The sequence below is a fragment of the Mesocricetus auratus genome, unplaced genomic scaffold (genome assembly GCF_017639785.1).
Source record: "Mesocricetus auratus isolate SY011 unplaced genomic scaffold, BCM_Maur_2.0 Super-Scaffold_100010, whole genome shotgun sequence".
Taxonomy (NCBI): domain Eukaryota; kingdom Metazoa; phylum Chordata; class Mammalia; order Rodentia; family Cricetidae; genus Mesocricetus; species Mesocricetus auratus.
This window is the reverse complement of record NW_024429194.1, coordinates 84,180,760-84,200,280: the sequence shown is the minus strand read 5'-3', so window position 1 is coordinate 84,200,280 and position 19,521 is coordinate 84,180,760. Positions and strand designations below refer to the sequence as shown.

The following is a 19,521-nucleotide window of genomic DNA, read 5'->3' as shown; positions in this document are numbered from 1 at the left end:
CTTTTTCCCTTCCACCTCAGCAGGGCAGTTGATAAGGAGAGTCTGAGCCGTTCCTTCTCTCCACCCTACCCCTTTCAAGACAACCGGGTCTCTCTCTGTAGCTCGGCTTGGCCTGGAATTACTACATAGTACAAGCTGGCCTTGAACCTGCAAGGTTCCCCCCCCCTAGGTACTAGGATTACAGGCATGTGCCACCATGCCCCAGCTTAAGTTGCTCTTCGAAGCTAAGCTAAATGCAAGAGTCAGTGAGGACCTCTGAGAAGCTCAGGGTCTGCAAGGTTTACATATTGTCCCGACTCTCAGCTCTTCCGCCCTTCCACAGGTGACTATTCAACACACATGGTGGTTCTGGGGTCCTTGCCCCATGAGGGCTGGTGCCCAGTGGCCCAGCTGCAGCTCCAGTCCTGGCTCCACAGCCCTGCTGGTTCTTGCCCCAGCTTGTCTGGGCTTCCCCTGTGATCTCTTGGGCTTTGGCTGTGGAGTTCTAAGTCTGTCTTTCTGCTCAGTCATTGTTCCTGAGAACTGAGATCTCTGAGTAATGAAGACTCAACTTCCGTGACAGTGACAGAAGCCAGGCTTTGGAGTTGAAGGGTCTTAGCTTCTGTCTTGATCCACTCTTCCTTTTCTGAGCTGGGCTCCTTTGAACCAATCTCTTCCCACTTGAGTCTGCTGACTGATAAAATAGAGGGGACGACAATGTCTTTAGATGCTTCAGAAATGGAGGGCTTGTCTGTAGAAACTAGGGTTAGTAGAAACAGAAATGTTAATTGTTCTGGGACACAGCTGCTGTTTTCTCTGAATAGGAAGGGAAACTGCAGTTAGAGCTGGGAGACTCAGGGCCTGGGGCTCCGGAATGTATGTTTCCTGTTCCTTATAGAGAGCTACTCACATCCCCCATTTAGTTCATCTGTTGGCCTTGCTTTGATGGATGTAGGGAAAGTTGGCAGTTTACCTGGCCCCAACCTGATTGCCTGTGGCACCTAAACCCTTAGGCTGGGATCCCTTTGGACTCTGCTATGGGCAGGGAGGAATAAGACTGAAAAGCATGGAAACACCTCCTCACTCCCCTTCCTAAACTGGGAGGGGAAGGCACACTTGAGAATGGTCCCTGGAAGGCCTAGCTACCTGCATGGGCGCAGTCCCTCTGCTGTCTTGAAACATCCCCCACATCCTTTGACTGTAGACCTAGAGTCTCCGTGGGAGAGGAGTCACCAGCCAAGAGTGAGCTAGGCTTCTGGGCTGAGTGCAGCTTTAAACCATTTCTTTCTTTGTTGGTGGGGGAGGGGAGGGGAGGCTCAGAAATCTTTTGGTATGGGTTCCTGAAATTCTGACAGAGGTGTATCCCTCTGCTAACCCCGGAATAGGACACAGGAAGTGGGGCCTTGGTAAACATGTTCATGATCTTCTCTGGGATTCGTGGTTGTAAGGCAGGATCTGTTGGGCAGAAAGATCTCAGATGATCCAAGCTCTTACCAGAGAAAGGCATCCAAAGCTGGAAGCCAGGATTGGAAGACCTCATTCTTGCTCACTTCTTTTCCTTGCTTACTGGTTGTCCCTGGGCAAATTGTTTGACTTCACTGGGCTCCTGTTTCTGCATCTGTAATATGGGGGTGTTTTGGTGCATTGCTTACAGTTACACGATGGTGCTAGGAATCACAAGGACTGTGCCTTGAAAAGAGTGAGCAACACAGGCAGACAAAAGGATTTCTGTGAGGCTGGGTTAAAATTGTTGAGAAAGGAGAGGGGGGCTGTTTCCTTTAACATAGGGCTCATAGGTATGATGGCTTTCTAGGACTTAGGAAAGACTGACTGAAATCCCACCCAGATCAGACTCAAGACTGTGTATGTTGTCCTTGGGAATTGTACTTTGGGGCCATCTCTTCCCTCTGAAACTTCCAGAAATATTCAAAATGTATTTGTCATCAGTATACTTTGCCAGTCTAACCCTGGAGGCTTGTAAGCTGGCTTTGGAGACAAGTCCATGGCTGTTAGCTGCCCTGATCTGGGCTGAGTCAGGGAGAGAAGGCGGTGTTGGGGCAGGTAACACAGGCATAAGGGGGAGGGGTAGATTCCCTAGATTGCCTTCTTTGGGCCATAGCCCCTGGACTTGTGTTTTTCCTAAAAGGTGAGGACCCTTTTAGGGATTACCACACTAACAGCCTTCCCTCAATGTTCTCGTCCCTCATGATGTGCCTCCCTTTGGTTGCTGGCCAGCTCTGCCACCCTCATAGGACATACAAAGCACAGCCTTGTTCTGGGGCCAGCCACCAATCTGAGCTTGGAGGAAGCAGGGCTGAGAACAGAGGTCTTGCAGGGCTGCCTGCCTGCCCTGGCTCCTGGCACTAACTGGCACATAGGTACCCCCTCCCCTCCCCAGGTGCTCTGAGCAGCCAACCCAAGCCAGAGCTCCTGCTTCCTCCAGATTTCTCTTTCCTCCCCCCAAATCCATGGAGTTGACTCTTGCTAATGATACCAGAATCTTAGCCTTGGAAGAGAGCCGATGGCTTTCTAATGATTAGTCTCTGGCCCAGCTTCCTGATGATTTGTACTCATCCTGGGTACAGTTTGTAGGCTGGTCATCATTGTGCTGGGCATGTGGGAGGCTCTGGGAAAGCATTCTCTCTCTCTCTCTCTCTCTCTCTCTCTCTCTCTCTCTCTCTCTCTCCCTCCCTCCCTCCCTCCCTCCCTCCCTCCTTCTCCCTTGTTCTTTCTTCTTAAAATAATGAATCAGGAGGTGGTGGGTTGGAGGTAAAGACCAGGACTCTTCCTTTCTGTGGCTCCTGAAGGCAGACTGTGAAAGACCTTAACTTCTCCTCCCAAGGGATTTTCAAACTGCCCAGAGAATCCCCCATCTGCACGGTCACTCAGCCTGTCTTACTGAGAACGTACTACACACCAGCTACCAGAAATTAACATGTGAATTAAATGTGAACCTTGCCTAGATCTAATGGGTGAGGCAAAAAGAAAATGCATTTCAGTACAGCGAGGAATGGGATATGGTATCGGTAGCTATCAGCTATTGGGTACTTAAGCTAATTTGTTTTTTGTAGTACTGTAGGTACAACCAAGACTGTGTGTCCTAGAGAAGTGCTTCACTGACTGAGGTACATCTCCAGACCCAACAGCCCCTGAGACTGTGTAATACCACAGCAGCTTATGATTTTGTAGATGAGGTCAGCAGGAGTGAAGTCACTGCTGGTCAGCAGTGGGGCTGGGTGGAGCTGAGAAGAGCCAGAGACCTGAGCTTGCGCTTGTGTGCTGAGCCCCCAAGGATCCCAGCACAGGGCAGACACTGGATGCTCTGTGTGTAAGACTGAGGCCTGAGCACTGTGAGTTCATAATTCCCCTCCCCCACCAGCCCCTCCCTGAACCTAACCCCCTTACTCCAGTCAGACACATCCCTTCACACACACCCCACCCCTCTGGGGAAACCCTCCCAAAGCCATATATCACCTGACGATGGCCTCAGTCACTCCTGCTGCTTCTCAGAATCTTCCAGGCGAGCTGCCAGCTTGTCGTCCCACTCAGGCAGGCCCCTCAGGAAACACCTAATCAAGCATTTCTCGAGACCCGCCTTACTCCGAGGGGCCTTGCATAGAGCCTGGGGTGCAAGTACATAACTCAAACTAGTGGATGATCTAAGAGCACATTTGTGTATCTGCATTGGATTTTTTAAGTAGCTGATTTATCTTCCTAATTATGTTTGGCTTTAAGCTAATGTTAAAATGAACTTGCATTAGATAATTTTCACTAATTAACACCAACTTAGTGCAGGGGAAGTCATCCCAGAAGCATGTCTTGGGGCAGAGAAAAGCTGGTCTAGGATCTTAAAAAATTTGTTGTGCCACGTGGTGGTAGCACATACCTTTAATTCTAGTACTCTGGAGGCAGAGACAGGCAGATCCCTGTGAGTTCAAGGCCAGCTTGGTCTCCGAGTGAGTTTCAGGACAGCCAGGGATACTCAGAGAAACCGTGGGGGACGGGGGGGGGGTGTAATTGCCGTGCTTACTCCCCAGGTCATGTATGTTTCTTGATGGTTGAATGAGTTGATTTTGCTCATGTGAGTATATATGTCCTCTCTCTCTGGAGAGTCAGTTTAGGTTAGGTCTCCCGTGTGTGTGTGTGTGTGTGTGTGTGTGTGTGTGTGTGTGTGTGTGTGTGTGTGTGTATGTGTGTATGTATGTGTGTGTATGTGTGTGTGTGTGTGTGTGTGTGTGTGTGTGTCCCCGCATTCAGCCTTGTATCAGTACAGATGCCACAGGATCAGATCAGTAGGAAGTGATCTCCAGTATACAGCAGTGAGCCCTGCCCTGCAGGATCAGAGAAAGGGCTCTGAACTGAAGCTGAGGCAGCTGGAGAGGAAGTAACCTGCCTGGGCACAGTTGGCTTTCAGTGGCTGCCAGTGCAATGAGGGAGCCTCGTGTTTAATGATGTCTAATTAGTGAGCCCAAAGCAATGTAACATGGCTCCAAACAGCTGGGAAGGTAAGGCTGACAAAGCTAGGATGTCCCACCGGTGGGGTGGTGGCAGCCTGGCAGCCACACAGGGAATGAGACCTTGTTGAAACCCTGGATTTGCTTCTGCCTTCTTAGTGGGCAGAATTCACACCCAGACCACATCACTGGCTCCAGAGGGAACCCTGCTTAGGGCATTCACTGTGTGCACATGGAGAGACACTAGCATGGGCCTGAAGGGTAGGCCTGAGCAGATATGAGGGTGCATACTGCACTGGAGACTGGGGCCAGAGAATGATCCTAAATCAGCCTCTGTAAAGATGAAACCAGGACCTAAATGGACCTTACCACGCGGGCTGGGTGCTGACAGTTGAAGTGTAGCCTGCTCTAGTGTTTAGAGGGCAGATCATCTCTGGGAATTCATTGTTAGAGGGGGAAGTAGAAGAAAAAGCTTTGAGTTTCAGGGAATTTGGAACACCTTCAGCTAGTCTGGGGTGCTGTGGCTTGCTTCTGTAGGTAGTTAGGAGTCATGGAGTATTTGGGTAGAGATGGGGCATACTTAGGGTTGTGTTATGAGATTCATATGCAGAAAGAGAGAATGACTAGGACAGGGTAGACTGGTAACTAGTTAGTGCTGAGAACTATGTATGCCATACCCCACCACAGAGGAAGGGTACAGGGAGGTCCTCTGTGGCAGACCATACACAGTTCTGTTCAGGTATGATTGCATTTCCCTTCTAAAGATCATAAAATAGCCACCTTTTCCAAACGGACATCAGAGAAGTAAAGCAACTTGTCTCTATCTCATGGCCAACAAAGAACTCCCAGTTTCAAAGTCTGCTTTCCCTACTATGCTTTTGGACTATGGAGATTTAGGCCAGGGTGGAAGCAAGCAAAAGAGGTTGTGGTTCGGATCAGGGAGTGAGTGCTCTTTGTGTGGTCCTGCAATTTGAGTCCCTCCCTGGAGGGCTGTCTTCATCTGTTTTACCACTCTTATACCAGACTGCCCTGGGTTACGTAAACTGGAAATTTAAAGTGTCAAAACTACTCATCATTCAGATGAGGCCTGTTGCAGTGTTGATAACAAAGGAAGTCCTTGCTATGTACCCAGAGTGCTTTCCACTTCCAAGAGAGTCAGTTTCATACGCTGAAGGTTTCCTAAACTGGGCAGTGAGCTTGCCAGGTTATGGGCACACTCATGTGCCACTCACATACCAGAAGAGCCCTGGGAAGATGTCCCTTTCCCCATAAATGGCCCAAAGCCACACAAGCAGAAAGGCCTTCTGCCTTCAGGCTATATATTCTTTTCCAAACACTAGCCTTCACTCAAGGTGACCAGCCTGCTCTGCACTCTGACCACCTGGGGAAGATAGGCGTGGTGATCCATGGCCCTTTCCAGGACCCAGGTATCAGAATCTCTGGGCTGCGGAACCTACATTCTGGATAGCCTCTCCCCACCCAACCCTCCCACCCCACACCTTGCGTGGCTCCTGGTGATTCTTTACACACTAAAAGCTGATAACTGTGAGTGCTGCCCTGCAAACCTTGACTTCTCAGGGAATAGCAGAGAATGATATTCCACAGTCAGGGGTGTTTGAGTACAGACTATTTGATCAGACCCAGCCTGCATGGCCCTCAGCAGTGGGAAGGGCAGGGCTGCTCTGTGAACCCAGGCAAACCAACCTTCCACTTTATGTTGAATAACCAGATTGGTGGCTATTCTGGGAGGCAGCAGCTGGACCTGTTTGCCCAGCTTCTGCCTCTCTTAACCAGAAGACTAAAGGTGTGGGGAGTTAGCTTTTTAGCAGGTGAATTTAATGATTCCTCATAACTGCACAGGTGATCTTGGGATGTCACAGTCATGACCTTATCCAAACCTCTCAACAGCGCTGCAAGGCACAGACTGAAAGTTGTTCCCAGGCTTAATTAAATAGGGAGCTGGTGGCAAAGCGCACAACCCCCCCTCCTCCCCTTCCTCAACCAAGAGAAGTGGCTTTCACCAGCATACATCTGAGGTCAGCAGGCTGGTCCCATGGCCTTTGGCTTTCCTTCCATAGAGAAGTGGTGAAGATTGTGATCTTACAGGCCCCACAGCCATTTCTGCCCACAGAGCCTTTAGTTCCATGTCATGTTGGCTGGGGAGGCTTGTGGGGAGAATTGTCGGTCTCTACACACCGTCTTCATTGGCATCCTGGTTTTGTGTGCTCTCAGGTGTCCTAGGATTCTGTGGCTTGTTATGTCCATATTTCCTGGGGAGACTGAAGCCCAGTCCTAGAGTCAGAACCCTGAGCTTTAGTCCTAGTTGTCCTGGGACCCCACTGGATGACCTGAATGTGGAAACTAGGCTAATTGCTATCCAAGTCTCTCTCTGACTCTGAGAGATTCTTGAGTTTGAAATATTTCTGAACGTAGGGGCTGAGTACAGTGGCAGCCTGTGTGTGGACATGGTCAAGCAGCCTTGTGGGGGCTGATGTATGGATGCTCTCTGCTCTTTGACTTTGCACTCCGTCAGAGGGAGAAGGCTGCCATTTTATAGTTGCACAAAGGCACTTGCTGTGTGTGCTGGGGAAGGCCCTGCATTCTGTCCTGGTTTCCTCAGTGGCAGAGCTCTCCCCCTTGGTTAAGTATTGTTCTCAGTCAGGGCTGGCTGCTCCTTCAGGATCTTCAGTAAGCAGACTGAAAGCAGAGCCACAGACTTGTGAGCTGTCGCTTAGGCAACAGCACCATTCTCTATGCCCTTGAGGAAGAACTTCAACTCTGTCTTCTAGCAAAACCACCCCACCAAAAATCTTACTCTAAATCTGTTTCCTCTCTTAACCCTGTGAAATAAAGGAAACTGCAAAACCGTAGCCATCTACAGCAAACACAACAGACACACATGTCTCCATTTAGATACGGATAATGCCTTCTTCTGAGCTCTTTGCCAAGTGTGGAGCTTCTGAAAGAAATCTTCCCATGTCCACGTCAGAAGCCCAGCCTGGGAGAGGAGGCGATGACGAGCAGACATTATGCTGGAGTGCCCCGAGCCTTTGTTGTTTGCTTACAATACAGCTGGGCAAGAAGCAGAGTGTGGTTAATATTTCTAAAAGAAGGGACTCGGGAAATTCTCAGGGTTTTAAAAGCTGCAGAGATGCTTCATCAGGTTATGGAAGGTTCAGAAACAGCTTCTGAGCCATACAATATTACACACTCAAGGAGACACTTGTTTGTATCTAGCAATACTTGGTCTTGGTTGTCATTCCTGGGGGGTGATGCTGCTTGTACCTAGTGAGAAGAGGCCCAGATGCTGTTAAATCACCTACAGTGGCACAATGAAGTGCTCCAACTCCAGAGGTCACTAGTGCTTCAACAGAGAGGTCCAGGGTTCGGGTTATTGTAGGTGGTTCTGAATGACCCACAACAAGAGGCAGAGGTGAGGCTTGCCCCACTGATGGGCCCTACCCATGTCAGGTCTCCAAGAGTTTGGACCGCTTTGAGGGTCATGAAACCAACTGATTCATCAACTTTGTTTTAGGCTATGGAGAAGAAATCAGAGGTCAGAAGGGACAGGAGAGACCAACAAAGCTATTCCAGAAGTTAAACAAAAGACAGGGAGTCCTGTGCTAGGGTGACAGTATTCATGGGAACAGCAAGGGATAATGACCCAGAGAGGGTTCATGGGGTACAATGATGGGTGAGGACTGATAAGATTTCTTGATTGAGGAGGAAAAGCCAACAGACTCTGACTTTGTCTGTGACTAGAACGATGTTGAATTTGGACGTTCCTGTGAAGAAGGCTAGGGGATACATCCCAGCAGCCAGCAGCTCTGTGGGTGTGGACATCTGTCAGAGCCTTTTGTAGTCTGGGTCATCTAAACATACAGGGTCTGCAGGGCAAGGCAGAGCCCTCCTCATCTCTGTTCTCTAATGGCAATTAAGGAAAGGAGCTGGAAAGCTAGAAGAGTCATTAAAGTTGAATGGCAGATAGGGCATTCTAGGGCTTCCAAACACCCTCCTTCTACTTTCCCGCCCCTGCTACCTGGGCAGGCTATCAAAGGAGGAGATGATGAGCTGAGGAAACACCCCATGAGGAGTCCTGCAGCATCAGAGCCTCTTTGCCAGTGTGCCTGCTACAGCTTCTAAACAACTGCCAGCTCGAATTAACCTCTCTCTGTGTCGCGCCTCAGTAGGTAACCAGGTGAAGGATGCTGGGTGCAGAGCTACCCAGAAGGGGCTGTTTCCCTGGATTTTGCGCCTGTAAAGTCTTACTTTATTTTTCCTTCTTTTTTTTATCTTTTTAATTTATTTGTTTGTAAGCCTCAAACCTCCATCTTCACCAGAAGCCTTGAAGTTAGACTTAGCATGGAGACTAGTGGGCACACTCAGTGCTTCAGCAAAGGGTATGGAGCTGGTTTTCCTGGGCCTGATGCTGAGGATGAGTGTCAAGCAGGAGTCCTCCGAGACCAAAGCACAGGGTACTTATCACCTCTCTACAACTAGATTGCAAGAGCCAGTGCATGATTGATTTTTTTTCTCCCTACAACAAATATTCCATTGTTTAACTGGTAGTGACACACATGGCTGACTCTCACCAGGGTGTCTAAGACCCAGCCTCCTGCAAGCTTGTCCTGGGAACTTTCCATCTCTTTCATTCTTAGGTAGGGGCCAGGGTAAGTCTTAACTTCCCTGCTTGCTTTTCCAGCTACAGAAAAAGTAAAAGTGGGGATCCAAGAAGTCAGCTGGGAACTGGCCAGACTGTCCTAGATGGTGTTCGATGAGTCTGAGCTGGACACTGGGTAGAGTTTAGAAATGAGAGGGGGCAGTGGACTGTGGCCTCAGGCAGTATGGGATGAGAAGGTGGTTAGTTATGGCATGGATGTGGAGGTCCAGTGTTTACGTGTCAATCTCTACATGGGTTCTGGGGATCAAGCTCGGGTCATCAAGCTTGTATCTCCCTGGAATGAAGAGTACTCTCTGTAGGACCATGACACCATGTACCTCCTCCCCCAAAGCCACTGTACCCTTCCCATACCTACAGTGAACTGTGACAGCCCCACTGGAGGACTTGAGCATGTTTTGTTTGATTGGTTGGCCTCAAGTACAAAAGAGCTAATGTAGTCATAGTTCACAGTCCACTGCTATCATCAGGCCACCCAAGGACCTCTCTCATTTTCTCTTTCTCATTTTCCCATTCCTTTCTCCTGTGCTCAGTGTAAGTCCTTGGACATGTTTGTATCCTAGGAAAATATACAGTGTCATAAATAGTATTTGACTATAGAGTTCACTACAACATCATCACACACACACACACACACACACACACACACACACACACACACGCATATTGAGACAGGGCCTCTGGTAGGCTAGGCTGGCCTGGGACTTGCTTTGTAGCCAAAAATGACCTTGAACTTCTAATCCTCCTTCTGTACACCATAATGCTGGGATTACAAAATCAAGCCACCACACTTTTAAGAAGAATATCTGAAAGGATGACTCAGCAGTTAAGAGCACTTGCTGCTCTTGCAGAGGCCCTGGGTCTTGTTCTCAGCACCTACAACAGGCAACTCACAACTACCTGAGGAGATCCTGTGCCCTCTCTGGCCTCTCAGCACTTGCAGGTTTCAATCCACATATATACAAATAAAATAAGTCTTAGGAAAGATCTAAGAACTGATCATGGGACTCATTCATTGCTTACATCAGCTACGGCGCATCCTCTCCTCTACCGTTTCCTTACCTTGTCTTCTAGAGAAAGATAATGAAATTGTTGCCAAGTCTTTGTTTTCCCAAGGAAAGCTGCTGAGTATTTCTTTCCCTCTTCTCTTGTAGACCTGTGCCAAGATCCAGGCAGTTCCCTGGGTACTTGGCCAGGTATGTACGATTCTGCTATCTCATAGCACACACTTGAATCACACTTACTATAGTAAGTTCCACTACTATACCTAGTTCATATTTTACTATTTCTTAAATGTATACTGCACCTGAAATTATCTCTCCTTTTCATCCTACATTTTGTTTGTATCTCCTCTTTCTGTCAGTCTCTCTAGATATTTGTCTGATTTTAGTCCTTTCCAAGAATGGGCTTTTCGATTTGATGTTTCTAAAATATCATGTAGCAGTGAAATGTGTTCTTAGGTCAAGTGTACCTATTTCTTGTTTCGCCGTGTACTAGCTATGTGATCTTGGACACATTGCTTGGCCCCTGTGTATTTACTTCCTCAGTTGTGAAATGGGAATAACAGTCCTTCCCAGTAGAGCAAATGTGAAAAATCAGATTAGAAAAGTTACCCAAAGTACATGAGTTCTTGGGGATTCTTTAGTGAATGTTCACTCCCATCCTCAGCCTACAACTAGTCAGGGTACCCTGGAGAAACAGAGTCAACAGTGTGTGTGTGTGTGTGTGTGTGTGTGTGTGTGTGTGTGTGTGTGTACAGTGATGGGAGAAAAGGAAGAAAAACTTGATCTTCTTGGCTTTTGGTAGTTTTGTTGAATGATGATGTTGATGATGATGACAGGTTATGTCATGAGCTTTCTGTACAAACAAAGATGTCCATGAACTCCTGCTTCTCTTGCCTCTGCCTTCTTAATGCTAGGATTACAGGTGTGCACCACCACACTTGACTAGAGAGATGAAAGTCTAAAACCTCAGGGTAAACCAGCAGACTAGAGACCTAGGGGAGAGTTGTAGTCCAAGTTCAAAGGCATATGGCTTGTAGAATTTCTTCTTGTCTTTGTCAATGAAGGCCTTGACTGGAGAAGCCTCCACACACATACACACAATATAAGGGAGTCTTCTTTATGTGAAGCCCAAGTTATACCTTCACAGAAACATCCAGAATGGTATTTCACTAACTATCGAGACTCTGTGGCCCAGCCAAGTTAATGTGAAATTAAGAACTATAGTGCCTCAGAGTCTTTGCTGGAGCGGTGCCTTCTATCAGAAATGTTCACTTTGTAGGTCTCTCAAAGCAAGGAAGGCACAGTCACCCTGTTTCAGCCTGGTGCTCCTGGCCAGGGCACACTCACACATAGCAGCCCAGGTAAGTTCCCTGCTCAGTTCTCACCCTGATCCTTTCTTTTCCCTATTCCTTCCTGACATCACCCAAGGACACCCTGTTCGCTGTAAAGCTTATTTTATTCTTCTCCTTCCCTGGTTACAAGCAGCGCTCGCCTGTCTCTCACTGCACATCACATGTCACTTGTGTAACTCTTAAGACGTTTATCTCTTTCACCTTATGCCTTAGTTATTTTGTGTAAGTGGCTTATCTTTGTGGCAGTGGTAACTTATCTGTCTTTAGATCATCACTGTGCCTATGGGGGCCCAGTGATCATTATGTGGGTGTTAATGATTCTCGAATGGAAGAGATAGAAAGCTGGGTGATGGTGGTACACACTTTAATCCAGTGTACACCTTTAATTCCAGTACTTAGGAGGCTGAGGAGGCAGATGTAGGTGGATCTCTGTGAGTCTGAGGCCAGCCTGGTCTGCAGAGTGAGTTCCAGGACAGCCAAGGCTACACAGAGAAACCTTGTCTTCAAAAACAAACAAAGCTGGGAAGTGGTGACACACGCCTTTAATCCCAGCACTCAGTAGGCAGAAGCAGGCGAATCTCTGGTCTATAAGAGCTAGTTCCAGGACAGTCTCCAAAGCTACACAGAGAAACCTTGTCTGAAAAAACAAAAAACAAAAAGAAAGAAAAAAAAGGAAGAAAGAGTTAGAGAAAGCAGGAACACTGTAGGAAGTGAGGGAATAGAGAGACCTCAGAGGCTTTAATTATGGTAAAGTATAGTGTAGTGTGAAGATGATGAGGGAATTCCAGGACAGGCTCTAAAGCAATACAGAGAAACCCTGTCTCGAAAAACAAAAACAAAACAAACAAACAAAAGAAGATGCAAGACTGGGCATAAATCCTCATATCAAGGTTGGACAAGGCAACCCAATAGGAGGAAAAGGGCCCCAAGTACAGGTAAAAGAGTCAGAGATGAGCCCCCCGCATTGTTGGGAGTCCCACAGGGACACCAAGCTATATAATCATAAGGTATATGCAGAGGACCTAGCTCAGATGCATACAGGGTCCATGTTTGTCACTGGTTTCTGTGAGCCCTTATTGCTTTAGAGCCTGTCCTGGAATTCCCTCTGAAGACCAGGCTGGCCTCGAATTCACAGAGATCCACCTGCCTCTGCCTCCCAAGTGCTGGGATTAAAAGTGTGCACCACCAATGCCCAGCTCCAGTCTTGTATCTGGTTAGGCCATGCTGTTTGATGGATATCCTGGGGAGACTTGCTCTTTTTTTTTTTTTAAGGGAAACAGAGGAGGCGTAAGTCTGGGGGAGAGGGAAGGTGAAGGAGGAACTGGGAGGAGTGGAGGGAAGGGAAATTGCAGTCTGAATGTAATATGTAAGAAAAGAATAGATGTTTAAGAAAAGGAAAGCTGGGGAACTGGAGAGACGGCTCAGCAGTTAAGAGCACTGGCTGCTCTTCCAGAGGTTCTGAGTTCAATTCCCAGCAACCACGTGGTGGCTCACAACCATCTATAGTAGGATCTGGTGGCCTCTTTTGGCATAAAGTTGTATGTGCAGGTAGAGCACTCATATTCATAAAGTAAATAAAACTTTAAAAAAACAACCCTGGGGTGAAAAAGGTCCCTGCTTCTAAGGAAACACAATCAGGGCTTGTTTTTGTATGTGAGGGCTATTGAGCACTGTTTCTTATTCGATGATGGGGGTGGGGGAAGCCTGAGCATCAGAGGTCAGGGATACCTGGCCAGCTCTAGCTCTGTCAGCATCAGTACCAGGGCTGTGCAGGACTTTGCATAGCTACAGGGAGATAGAGTGCCCAGATCTGCTGAGAAAGTGATGTTCATGCCAATCTGTGGCTGATGGAAATGAGCCCTTCCCTTACACCTTTGCCATAACACCTCACATCTGCTCTTTCCATGGGGCAGCAGGGGCAGCTCTCTCCAGGCTCCCATCCCTCTCCTGACATGACTTCTGCAGAGTTCTGGAAATTTCCAGAACAGGCTGGAATTTATCCAGGATGAAGTACCAGCAACAGAGTCTGTACCATTGGGCCCCTCACTTGAATTCAGTGTGCTCTAAAATGTGGGTACTTGAAGAACCCAGGAGTGGTGGCAGGTAGGGTTTTTTACTTTTGGCCATCAGTTGCCCCAAAGCAAGGTGATCCTCTCTGGGCAGGTGTGTCCCAGAACATGTATCAGTTACAAGATGTCTCAGCAGTACCTTCTCTGTCCAGGTCATTGCTGTCGTCATGGACCTTTTTACTGATGGGGATATATTCCAAGACATTGTAGATGCTGCCTCTAAGCGACGGGTCCCCGTATACATTATCTTGGATGAGACAGGTGTGAAGTACTTTCTGGAGATGTGTCAGGGTTTGGAGCTTGCTGATTTCCGCATTCGGGTGAGTTGCACTACTGGGACAGGTTGTGGTCCTGAGACTCCTTCTGCCATTCCTCTGCCTCTTCCCCATTCCTCCTCCCAAGCTCGGGGACTCAGATTGAAGTTCAGGATCCTAATAATATATTTCCTTTTAGGTAAAGCCATGACTCAGGAACTTGTAACTGCTTGCTTATATATCCTTAATACTTTTTTGTTGTCCTAGAGCTGCCAAGGCTGAAGGAGGCAGCTCTCACCCAGTCTTAGCTGTTAAGTCTGTGGTTCTTCACTGTCAGACTCAGCAGAGGGCTGTAGTTCTCTGATCGGGAACTTTGAGCTTGCTGAAAGTAAAACATTTAAGGCTGAAGGAAGCAGAGAATTTTGGAAACACTTGGGCCACTGTCAGGGTCTGTGGACCTCTCCCAAAGCAAGACCTTGGTGCAGAGCCTCGAGGCCTCCCCAGAGAGGGCAATGGTATCTCTCTCTTCTCCTCAGAACATCCGTGTCCGCTCTGTGACAGGAGTTGGCTTCTACATGCCCATGGGGAAGATCAAGGGGACTCTCTCATCGAGGTTCCTGATGGTGGATGGGGACAAAGTGGCCACTGGATCTTACAGGTGTGTTGGACCAGGACAGGGGAAGGCCCAGGAAATCTGTATCCATGGTAATTGTGGAATGTGCTATCCTAGATCTTCTGCAGTCATGGTTGTTGGGGATTTTTCTTTTTTATGTACTTTTTTAAAAGTATGAGTGCTCTGTCTGCATGTATCCCTGCAGGCTAAAAGAGGGCATCAGATCCCATTTTAGATAGTTGTGCACTACCATGTGGTTGCTGGGAATTGAACTCAGTACTCTTTAACCACTTTAACCACTGAGCCATCTCTCTAGCCCCTACAGTTATGGTTTTAAGAGGCATTGTGTGTCCTGGTCAAAAACAGCCTCCTGTCCAGGTCCTTTCTGTTGACAGATTGATTATTCCAGAAAGAAGACCAACTCTTCCTAGGCAGTAAGCATTGCCTGCTTGACATGGTCCTCAGCAGAAGTTGTATCTTGAGGCTGGTTTGGGGGTGGGATAAGCAGGAAATAAAAGGTACAAGATCCGGGGAAGCAATGTGAGGTGTTGTCTGAGTTACTGTTGTATTCCTGTGGCAAAACGCCATGACCAAGGTAACTTATAAAAGAAAGCATTTCATTTGGGTATGGAGGGTTAGAGTCCATGACCATCGTGGTAAGGAGCATGGCAGCAGGCAGGCATGGTGCTGGAGCAGTAGCTGAGAGCGCACGTCTTATCCTCAAGCACAAGGCAAAGAGAGCTACCTGGGAATGACATGGATTTTGGAAACCTCAGAGCCCACTCCCAGTGACACCCCCCCCAATCCCGAACAAGACCATACTGCTAACCCTTACAAACAGATCTAGCAACTGGACACCAAGCATTCAAATATATGAGCCTGTGGGGGCCATTCTCATTCAAACCGCCACAGATGTGGCACAGAAAGATGACTCCAGAATTTGAATTGAAAGCAAAGTACCAAGTACATGAGAACCTGCATGTGAACCATCTCTTTTCCTCTGAAAAAGTAAAAATCTAAGTGAGACTTGAGCACATGTAACAATAAATGGTCTGAGTCCTCTTCTGCAGTTAAAGTGTGGGTTTTTGCAGATGCTGTGCATTCTGGGAAGGATCAGTAGGGATGGAACACTGCTAGCAATGGCACAGCTTAGTTCCTATGTATTGCATGTGTTTGTGCCAGGTATTGTGCTGGGTATTTCATTTAAGCCTCCAAGCTTTGAGTCAGGGACCTGCCATCTCCCTATGGCATGTTCTACCTTAGGCCCTGTAAGCCGCATTGTGCTAGACACTCAGGAGGAATAGATGTGGATCCAGGTTTGATTCTCAAATCCCATGGGAAGGAAGTGGGGGCAGAATCTGGCCCGGTGAAAGGAGAGCACACTGTGAGGGCAAGAGGCACTTTTCACCAGGCATCAGGCGGTGTGGCCACAGTGACAGAACAGGTTGAAGTGGGTTGAAGGGAGGAGCTACTGGCAGGACACTGAGGAGGTCTGAGCCCACCCATGTCTCTGCTTTCTGTCCCCAGCTTTACCTGGAGCTCCTCCTATGTGGACAGGAACCTTCTCTTGCTCCTGACAGGGCAGAATGTGGAACCCTTTGACGTAGAGTTCCGGGAGCTCTATGCCATCTCTGAGGAGGTGAACTTGTACCAGCACCTGGGTCTGGCAGGCAGGCTTGGCCTCAACTACTCCTCCACTGTAGCTCGAAAACTTATCAATCCCAAGTATGCCTTAGTGGCAAGCAGCCGCCCTCCTCCAGGAGAGATGATGCGCTGGGCGGCCCGGCAGCAGCGGGAGGCTGATAGCAATGCAGAGGGACAGGAGTGCAATGGCGGTGGTGAGTCTGCCCGGCGTCTGGAGAGCTTTCTGAATGATCTGGTTACAGTAGAACAGGTATTGCCCACAGTGGAGCCCCTCCCCTCAAGATTGCTGAGACCAAAGGATGGCAGGACTGTCTCTCAGGTGCACACAGACCTGAGGCACAAATCCCGAGAGGCACTCCCCCAGAATGGCAAGGGAGAAGCTGCCAATGGAGAGGCCACCCCAGCCAAGGAGAGCAGACGCTTCAGCAGCAGGATCTTCAGCCGAAGAGTGAAGAGGTCTGAGAGGTCTGCAGTGCTGAACAACATGGCGCCCTCCACTGAGACTCTCGCTGATGTGGAGTATCCTCTGGGGAAGAGGCCCAACGAGGGTTCCAGTGCCAACATATCAGGTGAGCTCATGCCATTGAACCTGGTGACCCTTGGCAAGTCACTGCAGGTCCAAGTTTCAGATCCCTCGTCTCTGAGGGAAGAGTGGTACATGCCTTGCTTGGTGTTTAGCACAGCAGTGGGCATGGGAAGGTCTGGGAGGACTCTTTTACTCCTCCATGGTATTCAGATCACCTTCATAGTAGCTTCAGTAAGAGAAGGAAGTGTGACAAGTTTTCCTCTTATGAATGAAAAAACAGTGCACAGCATTGGCTGAGAGTCTAGGGCTCCTTCTAGCCACACCGCTCCTTGCTGTCATCAGACATACCCAATCCCACTGATGCCCTGTTCAGCCTCTTGGTTTCCATGATAATAGTTAGAGCCATTTCCCCCATGTCTGTTTGCAAAGTGGGTTTGCCCTCTGGGAGAGATTGATGGTGTGGAGCAGTGGCATCTCTTCTAACATCTCTCGGGGATCTCCCTGAAGCCCTGCCTTTTTTCTCTTTCTCCAGAGCAGTCTCTGACATGACTTCCAGTAGTCTGGTAGTGACGGAGAGGCTGCTGTGGGGCCTTCCTTCTCCTCCCTGCTTCCCTGAGTTGGAAGGACTTCTGTGCTGGAATTTTTCCTCCTGTGGCTGCAGGGCTTTGCAGTGATGAGAACTGAGCTTCCTGGCTGGCTTACTACATGAAAACTAATTGTGAAGTCTCTGTCCTGGGCACCCCAGGGGCTCCCAGGACTCAGGTATCCCATAGAGCTGGCTTTGACTCCATCAGTGACCTAGGGCAAGGAAGACACCACTTTTCTCCTGACTAGAAGCATGTTGTGTCCTGTTGAACCCAGGGATGTAGCTCCCCCTTAGAATAGGTCCAGGGGTGTCTGCATGTGGCGCAGTATGAGCACTAGGGCCACCCCCCACCCCGAGCCCCCGCTGCCTCCGGTGGGCCCACACTGCTTGAGCAGCTGACAGGCCAGGTTCCACACACCTCATCATCGATGCCCACGTGAGTCCAGATGCAGGTGAACTCTGGGAGAAGTGCGTTAAGTGCAGGTCATGGAAAGTGACTGTAAACATGGGTCAAAGCCAGGCCTGGACCTTGTCCTACAAGAAGAGAAGAGTGGCTGTTTCCCCATCTCCATTCCCCTTAGGCTTCCCTGGCTCCCAGCACCAGATGCTGATGCTCTCTGTGCCTCTTGTTTGGAAGGAAGGTTGCCATGGTGAACACCTGGCAAGGAAGAGGAGGGGGCGAGCCCAACCACAACAGGGCTGTTTCCCAACTCCTGACTGGAAGTGAGGTAGAAGCCTTCTCTCTTCTCATGCCCCTCACCTTTAGGTGCTGTTTCCATAGAAACACAAAGCCCATTGTCTTGTCCCTTCCTGCTGCCTCTGGTGTCAGATTCCCCTGCTTAGATGACTGGGCAGTTAGTGTTTGCTATCCCTGCCTGTCTCCAAGCCAACTAGCAGGTCCCATTGTGCCTTTGGGAGCTCTTGCTCCGGAGCACGCAGCCCCCTAAGCAGACCAGAAGAAGGGCTGGGTAAGAGTGGCTAATCCATGGGAAAGTCTGAAGTGTGTTGTCCCCGCCTCCAGCCTGGGGAAGAACATAGAGGTAGCAACACACACACACACACACACACACACACACACACACACACACACACACACACACACGCTCTTCCACCCTACCAAGGCCGATATCTAGCTCTCTACTGAGACCCTGCTTCTTTCTTACTCAAAGGCAGAGTTGAGAAGCTGTGTTTCCCCTCCCAAAGGCTCTTCCTATACCTCCCAAGCCCTAGGCTCAGGAACCTCTGGCGTCTTCCCTCAAGGTGGCAGCCGCTGAGTAGCTGACTACACACCTAAAAACGTAGCATGGCCGCCATCCTGGGACACCTGGAGCTTGAGCTGGATTGCAACCATGTGAGCTGCTTCCTCAGAGAAGGAACCCACCCAGGGAAGGAGTCCTCTTCCCACAGGGAGCATGCAAGCTGCCAGATAGTGGCCGTGTGATCTTAGCTCTTGACACATTGCCTTCCCTCTCCAGGGCTGTCTCCTCTTCTAGAGAAGGGGTAAACTGGGGAGGGCTTCTGAGGTCCCTGTTAGTTGGTGCTGACTGTCCTATCTGTCTCTGTACCCTCTTGTCAGAGAGAACGTGGGTGGATGACAGGGTGGGTGAGAGAAAGATAGGAAAGCTGACAGCCTGTAAAATGACTTGATAAGAAGTATATAGTTGTCAAACAGCATGCAAATTTTTGCAAACCCAGGTGTGGCCCTGGGGAGAATCTCACAGAATCTCCTCCTTTGGGGCTGGGGGGTGGGGGGAGGGGTTCCACAATGGCTTCAGCATGGCAGTTTGAAGACCCAGAGCGCCCTCTAGTGGCTGAAGCTGGGTGTCCTTTGCTGTTTGCTTTTCCACTAACTAAACCATGTCCTCACCCCTCACCGGGTTATGAGCTCCTGCCTTCCTGGCCACTTCCTGGCACCCGTACAGGATCTCTGGGCAGGCTCTCTGGGAACAGAGATTTCCCAGTCTCAGGAAAGCACAGCCGGGTATCCTGTTTTAAAAATCTTGTGAATAGAGTCTACACTGCTGGGTTGGATTCAGAAATCTGCGTTTTTAAAAACCACTATGAAACAGGATTTAGTCAACTAAATGTATCATTCTCTGGATGGCATTCACCATATTGGTAAAGACTAAGGAATCGATGACGTTCAGAAAAATGTGGAATGCTAGCGGTGCTGACAGTAAAAAAAAACAAAAAACAAAAAAAAAACCACTTTGGAAACCAAAGCTTTTATCACAGCTGTTGCCATGAAGATCCATTTCATCTTTTAACCAATCCCCACTGCCAAGAATTTAAAATTAAACACTAAATTAAATCAGAAGCATAACACAGGGATGCCAGCATCAACGAAACTCATGTAACAAAA

At 48.8% G+C, this 19,521-nt stretch overlaps 1 protein-coding gene and 1 long non-coding RNA gene across 3 annotated transcripts in view; one reads left to right on the top strand and one right to left on the bottom strand.

Annotated features, from left to right (window-relative positions):
* The window catches only part of Fam83f (family with sequence similarity 83 member F), a 28,697-nt gene that overhangs the window by 5,283 nt on the left and 3,893 nt on the right, over positions 1–19,521 (top strand). The window contains exons 2-5 of one of the 2 annotated variants that reach the window (XM_040754098.1): positions 13,689–13,856; positions 14,327–14,448; positions 15,931–16,616; positions 17,741–18,187. In XM_040754098.1, the coding sequence (XP_040610032.1) occupies positions 13,689–13,856; positions 14,327–14,448; positions 15,931–16,616; positions 17,741–17,886 (1,122 nt within the window). In that variant the 3' untranslated portion in view covers positions 17,887–18,187. Of the gene's footprint in view, positions 1–13,688; positions 13,857–14,326; positions 14,449–15,930; positions 16,617–17,740; positions 18,188–19,521 lie in introns of those variants that run through there. The other variant, XM_005067004.4, reaches the window with a different exon arrangement.
* LOC121142933 lies at positions 274–17,871 on the bottom strand. Its single transcript, XR_005880097.1, has 4 exons — positions 17,578–17,871; positions 3,454–3,601; positions 1,474–1,597; positions 274–673 (listed from the first exon to the last, which is right to left on the bottom strand). It is a non-coding gene; the product is annotated as an uncharacterized LOC121142933 (long non-coding RNA).